This window comes from Oratosquilla oratoria, chromosome 37 (genome assembly GCF_046742065.1).
Source record: "Oratosquilla oratoria isolate Oo_2021 chromosome 37, ASM4674206v1, whole genome shotgun sequence".
NCBI classification, from domain to species: Eukaryota; Metazoa; Arthropoda; class Malacostraca; order Stomatopoda; family Squillidae; genus Oratosquilla; species Oratosquilla oratoria.
In genome coordinates this window covers 28,470,029-28,477,552 of record NC_134813.1, presented here as the reverse complement: position 1 = coordinate 28,477,552, position 7,524 = coordinate 28,470,029, and the positions used below count along the sequence as shown (strand labels likewise).

Here is a 7,524-nt window from a genome sequence, read left to right as displayed (position 1 = left end):
TTATCGCCGTTGTCATACCTGGATAGAATCGGCGGGACATTTTCACATGATTAAGATCAGGAAGATAAAGAGATTGTTGGGGACTGGGCAAAGGAATTCAATTAGTTCGACCACTGGGAGGATAGCATTAGTTATGTTGGAGTACCCTTGCAACAGCGTCGTCTACAAGAATGTATGACAACCAATTTTGAAATGGAAAAATGGAATCCGTGATCTTCAGCCCATTGGTTTGTGCGGCATACTGTCTTTAAAGCAATCAATGTGGACAGGGTGAGTTCCAGTGTAGAACATGGCTAGATCATCGACGTATAGGCTGGTGACAGTTTTGGGAGAAATTTATTTAGTTATGTCGTCGATTGCTATGGTGAAGAGGAAGAAGATGAAGACACGAGGGACTCCTCGTTGAGTATGTGGAGAGGATTGCGGTGTTTCTATACATAATCGAAATGTTCGATGGGATATGAATTAAGGTATACAATTTGGGCAAAAGTTCATGGAACCCCAGGAGATTTTTTTTATCCAACGTTTCTATGCTTTGTCGAAGAATACGACATAAACATGCTGTTTGGCAGTGAATCTGATTTCTGTTTGCACCAGGATATCTTTAGTGCTGCGATCTGTTCGAAAGCCTGTTTAGAGTGATAATACTCGTATAAGGCGATGGCAATTTGTGAGGGCAAATGGACGTCAGTTATTTGGGAATGTTTTGTCCTTTCCAGGTTTGGGGAAAGGAAGAATAATAGCTTCTCTCTAGGTAGCTGGTAATGTGGCTTCTATCCATACTCGATTGAAGGAGCTTAGTATAAAAAAAATTGCGATTGGATGTAGGTGTCGTAGGCATTATCTAACGATTTTATCACCTTGCATAGCCCCAAGGAACCACCATCATTCCAAAGCATACGTTGGAGAAGAGGGCATAACCCCAATCTAGCTTTTGTCTCATCTCGCCACAATGCCAAATTTCAAAAGACAATAGCTGATCCAATACCAAAGTTTCACATTAACCCATAGCCATGAACGTGGTCCCAGTAGTACGACCTCAGAAGACCAAACCGCAGATTAGGTTCAACTTCCGAAAGACAAACTGAGCCAGTTTTCCAGACGAACTGGATTCCAGAATGGGAAACACTGAACCAACACCACAGGGCTATTGAAAACTTCCAAACTCTCATATGGGACGTTGCAAAGAAACACATTCTACGCGGATACGGGCAAAACTTCACCCCATGCCTCGGCAACACCAACAAAACCCTCTATGATTAATATGTCCATCTGTTTGACGAAGAGGGCTTCCCAATCATGATTTCTATCCTTAGTCCTGTTCATGGTACTGAGAACACTGGCTGTCCATCATTATAGAAGTACCATCATTGTTAATTCGGTTTGGCAATTCCTCCAAGAATTCCCCGCATGCAATACCCTTGGGGTTCACCAGCTACCTTCAGCAGAGACTCTTGGCGATATATAGAATAGATAGTTAGATTAGAAAGTATCAGAAAAAGTGTGCAGCAGAGTTCAACTACAGGACGGAGTGGACTCGTGGGATCATGGTTGGCGTCTTTGCGATTAAGGACTTCTTTTTTTCCTTTCTCTGTTACCATTCTTTGTATTTTTTTTTTTTTTTGAGGGGGGGGGTTACTCAACACAATGGGGTATCACTGGAATGACTTCGTATCAAACCAGAGTTTGTACTGCGAAACTCAATCTAGGCCGTTTACCAGCATAATTCACGAACGAAAAATCCAGCTATATGGGCATGTGGCAAGTTTCACCGATATATATGCTACTCTTAGGTGGAGGAGACGAAGAAAGGGACGACGTCCACAAAATTCACGGTTGGGGCAGGTTGATCGAGCCTGTCGAGAGTTGTTTGGAATGGGATGGTATGGGTGTCTGCATGGGAGAGCTTGCTCGGAGACACCGTGGGGACGGACACCGGTATGTGAGTGAAGCAACGTGCCCCCTGGCGTATGCCCTCAAGTGATGATGATGATGAACACAATAGAACCGCACCAGAAACAATTATGAGTCTTGGTTTGGCCAGATCGTAGCCACGTGTACGCCTCTCCGTCTCATATAACAGAATTGGGCCCTAGCACGGAGCTCCGCCACACACGTCCGATTGGTGCCACGACTGGATCTCCTCTTGAACTCCAACCATTTGGGAAAAAGTAAACTAAATCAGATCGCGTTGCATACTTATAGATAGATCCGAGTGAAACTTACAAGAATTTATGGTAATCTGTCCTACTGGAAACGTGACCGTGTCAAAACAAAATAGTCACATAGGGGTCTAAGAGGCCATGGGCTACTTATGTAATATATGTAACCTTCACACGCACACTTAACCACTGGATTATCGACGGCCCCATATTATATGTATAGTGGACTCGGTACTGTACTGTTGTACGGTAGCGAGCTGTGGACGCTAGGTGTAGTATCGGGTATTTTATGTGGAATAGAGTCTAAAACATGTCAAAGATACTGTAAAACTAGTTCACATCTATATACTAACTTCATGAAATTGATAAAACGACACTGAGTCATTCTAGCCACTTAATGCCAAAATAAACCACTTAATGCCAAAATAAGCCACACTAGCCACTTAATGCCAAAACAAGGAAGAACCTGGTGAGTGAACTGTGCTTCAAAATTTTTGGGGATGAGACAAATGAAATATACGATATGCTAGACAACTTTCCAGAATAATACACTCTGTAGATGGTGGGAAATCTCTTCCAGAAAAAGGTCATAGACGGAATAGCAGAACTTCGAAGATGACATGGAACAATATAAATTTCATATCAGCAAATGTCTAACTTTTTTTTTGTCCGGCAGGTAGGGTTAGTGGGAATGACAGCTGAGGACCTGGTGAACTTGACGGCGGGAGAGAACGTGATCTGTCCACCACCGCCGTCCTACCTCGTCTCCTGGATCAGTTACAACAAACAGAATAGTCAAAGTCTCAAAGGTACAGCGAGCCCTCGGCGCTACCTCCACGAAGGACTGAGTGACCCGTTCAAAGACCAGACGTCTTCCAGCGACGCAAGTCCGATGAGTGACGTTTATGGGCAACACCTCCCAGTAAAACCGCTACAAGATGAAAAGGGGGTCTGCCAAGACCAACAGTCTCAGGTTAAGGTAGCCGATAGCAACATCATCCAAGATTCAGGTTTTACTCAGGTCGTAAAGAAGAGATCTGCCTCTGCCGGTAACTACGACAGCAGTGGAAGGGAAACTACAGATCACTTCCATAAAGACGAAAGTGTAATACAGAAATCTATTTCAGTCAAGGTCTCACCGGCACCAGAGGAAGAGACGTTACATAGCATCAAAGATGTCAGAAACTTGAAAATTAAAAAGGATACCTTATCAAGTGAAACGAACACAAATGCAAAGGAAAACAATATAGACTCTCCTCAGGACGCAACATTAGCAGCCAATTCTTCTGCAATTCATTCCACGTCCACTGAATCTGTTCCAAAGTCCGCTAGAGCCGACATTCGGGTATCTGAAACCAACCAAGACGTCTCCGATGGAACGCGGACAACATCCAATGATCTCGACCACAATTCAAGGTCGTCATCGACTGCCTCAAGTAGACCTGACATAGGGGATGCAATACCCTCCAACATTGAGGCAAAGATTGATGCTCCCAGAGTCGTTCTTCCACATATCACTTCTGGACATGAGCAGGTGAGTCCAGCCATGTTCCTCTAGTCGCCTTTCCCGTCCTTGCAACAGGTACCACACTTACTTGCCAACCTGCTTCATGCACCATCGTCCTTACTCCAAGAAAAAGAAAAAGAATTCCGTGACTTCGGCTTTCTTACGCATCCTGTGATGACCTGTATCACATCTACGGTCAAAAACAGTAGAAGTAGGCATAACACGATTTGATCAGGCCATAGACAGTTCCTATGAGCTTAAACAAACAAAAAACAATGTAGATTCACGTCTTTATCTTGAATTGTGATAATATATACATAATGTTTTCCAAAGTCACAACCGGAATATTATTTTCACTTAAACAGGTTGACCGAGTTTATTTTTCTTCGCTTTGCATGTTATGATGTTGTTGAACAATATAAGCACAGAGTCTAACTGTAAATATTCTGAAGTAAAGTGATGAAGATCCTTGTTTTTTCTCTCCCTCTTTTAACTCCATAAATGAAGTCAGGAAGTTACCAAAAGCTGGAAGAGCACATCACGGATAACTGTCCAGGATGTAACACCTCACCTCGTACTATGCAACTCATTATAGAAGCCTTCATTGTACACAATCCTCACGCCAAAACACAATATACACTTTATACGGGATTTGCGGGAAACCCCCTTCCAGCCATGGCATTCCTCAGGGAGACATGACTGCTCGGTCTTCATTCTACGGAACGACGTCAACAACAACGATGCAAAATTCAACGAGTTGTTTTAATCTCCCCTCTCAAACATGACAGAGCCCTGACCCTTTCAGAAAACCGAACAAACTTTTTCAGGTCCGTTTTCTGGATCCCTTCGTGATGCTGACGTACTCTTCAGATGTTATTCATATTAACAATCAAACAGTTGAGAGGACGTCACCGTAGCAGAAGAGTTGATGCTATATTGATCAACCTCTCACCTAAGAGAAGGGTCCGATCTGGTCTTGAGGTCGCCGGACAGATTTTGTCGGATCCGACCAGATTGGATCATGTATGTACGGGTTTTGGTTTGTCCAAACCAACATCCACGATTCAATCTGATCGGATCTGACTCTCTCTGACGCCTTCAAGACCAGATCGTACCATGAATGGGGTCCCTAGAGGTAAAGTACTCTATATAAAGTCCAAAAGTAACTTTCTGTTCAAGAATAGTTTTGGCTTTTGGAATCGAAAATCTAATATGACTCGCTAGGCGACAGGTTATGGCGCCACCTTTGTATTAAAAGTATCTCAATCTGAAATTGCAACAAATCCATCCCATTGTTTTCCCGAATGTAGTTACTTTTTTGTATAGCAAAAAATCACCTTCACTAAAAGTGTATGACAACCAAAACGTGGTTTCTTCATAATCTTTTTTTTTTCTTAGCAACTGAGCATATTTTTCGAAATGCAGGTATTGATGGGCAATCCTATCAATAGCCTTTCTTTATTGGGAGGGCAAATCAAGCATTAAATCTAGTAACATAATATTTGAGCAAACTTATCATCACAGCTCTCTGTATAATACATGCGACAGATATTCTGTAAAGAACAAACAATCAGCTGCTGATAACTAGGTTTCTATCTCTTCTCCAGAAAGTGCTCCCGACAAATCTAACATGTGCGAATCTATATACAAATGAAAGAAAATTTTTTGAAGAAAAAAAAAGACCAGAGAAAAAATGTAACGAATATCCTTGAAAAATTACACAATGCACATTCTGGATACCAAACCTGCACACAAAGTAAATTCTTAGGTCAATCAATTATCAAAAATGTTTAATAATTTCAGGTTATCGAAGAAAAAAAAAATTATACCTTAAAGTCGCCTTTACCTTGCCATACTGCTGTCAGAATTATCAAGTCATTTAATCAGTCATGTTCTTGGACTTCTCACAGAACTTAAATTCTTTCTTCTTCAGCAAATAACTAGCATTAGTGAATGTAAACAAAATACAAATATCTCTGGTAACTATGTTTCCTCAAAAGCTAGATTAGTTGAACTACCATTACTGGCGCGCTATTTAAATAAATTCAACAGAGCTGGACGCGTTCCTCTGTGCATTCTTAGGTGCGTTCCTCGGTGCGTTCCGCTTTAGTTTGGCCACGGTTAGCGCTCCTAAACTATTAAAGCTTAAGAGACAGGAGGTTCATACAGAAATAAATGTCCGGTTGGCCACATCCAAAAGGTAGGCCACCTACTATACCGGCACCTATATCTACTATAATAAAGTAGTAGCCTCTGTCTGTCTGTTTGTTTGTTCACGAACTCCTAGGATTTTCAAGATAGACCCCCATAACCATATATATTCTGATACCCTAACAATCCAGGTACTTGGATAACTATATTTCATTCCTCCCCCCCCCAAAAAAAAAATAAAATGGTTAGGGTTAAGGGTTAAAGTTAGGTGGTTTATGGTGAGGGAACACGCCACTACTGTAGTCTCCCCTTAAGTCGTGTATTATTTTTGTGACATAAGAATTAATGTGATTAAACAAACTATTGTATGTGTTCATAAATATTTATATTTGTGAAATTAATGTTGCTACAAACCATGATAGCTTTTGTAAGAAAAAGGCACGTAAATGTAAAACGATTCTATAACACTGGTTATTTTCATTTAATTTTAGTACGGGCGAAAATTGATTATTCACAAAATCAATACAGCGCTCCGTTGACGTCGGCAGGCGGGTTTACACCAAGACAAATACACACATTTCCCAAGTCACGTAATTCTCTGTTTTCAAAGTAGTGCTTGGAAGAAAAGAGGCACACGCACACTTGCTCGCTGGCCTAGCAGAGGCCCAACCCAACTCTTAATCAGAACCCTTATCTAATCGCCGGCTGGTCGACAGAGAGGAATTGGGGAGCCTCTCTGTTCGACCGGCCCGCACCCACACGCTGGCCTCTTCGCTGACGCTGGCGAGCGGGTTTACACTTCTGACATTTACACACAATTCCCAATCACGTAATTCTCTGCTTTCAGAGTTGTGATTGGAAGGAGAAAGATAATACAACACACGCCCGCCTGCCTCCCCCCCTCGCACCACCACTGGATCAACTCTACAGAATCTCAAACCCAACCTGGGGAAAAGCAGGAACAGCTCAGGCCTTACCTGGGGCTAAACAGGAACGCGCTCTACACGCGGGAAGTGAACTCTACTCACTTCCCGTAAGATACATACACACACCTCTCACGAACATAGCCACGACCCACGCACAAACATCTACACTTACTTTTTCTTTTACTAAAATTCGCTTCCTTTCTAACTTTCTCTTATACTACATCTTCTCATTTCAGTTTACCTCCCACTAAAGATTTTTCCGTTTTTCCACCTTTCTCTACTACTACGCCTCCTACCATTTTCTCAACTTTTGGTGATTGTAATCCCGGCGTCGGCGCCGCCGTCCGAATTCCCTGTCCATTTCTCCAGAGCTACGACCACCAACAGCCCCTGATCGCTCGCTTAATCGCTCGTTGGCAATAGCCCTCTTTTATACACTACTATTTTTTCATTTTCTTAGACATTCTTCCCCTCCCACAAAAACCGATCCCGCGCAAGCGGATGGTCTTACCTTGCAAGTCGCAAGTCGCAAATTCCTAGGTTTTTGCACATAAACCCCTATAACCATATTCTGAAGATAAATAAACAAGATATATTTCTTCACCTTTTAACTGTAGACATTTATTGTCAATCCACACACACACACACACATGCAAAAGAATGTGTACATATGATATTTGTGTTTGTGTATGCATGTATTTTCAAACTAGGATTTCCCAACCTTCGGGTATTGGGGGTGCACACCTGGGAGGGGGAGTGTTTAAAGCTATATTTCATT

The 7,524-nt window shown here is 42.2% G+C and overlaps 1 protein-coding gene across 2 annotated transcripts in view; it reads left to right on the top strand.

The window, feature by feature from the left end:
* Positions 1 to 4,137, top strand: part of LOC143019598 (uncharacterized) — a 44,810-nt gene extending 40,673 nt beyond the window's left edge. For both annotated transcript variants that reach the window (XM_076175383.1, XM_076175384.1), the window contains exon 5: positions 2,839 to 4,137. In XM_076175383.1, coding sequence (XP_076031498.1) covers positions 2,839 to 3,720 — 882 coding nt within the window. In that variant the 3' untranslated portion in view covers positions 3,721 to 4,137. The remainder of the gene's footprint in view (positions 1 to 2,838) is intronic.
* The last annotated feature ends 3,387 nt before the right edge of the window (positions 4,138 to 7,524 follow it).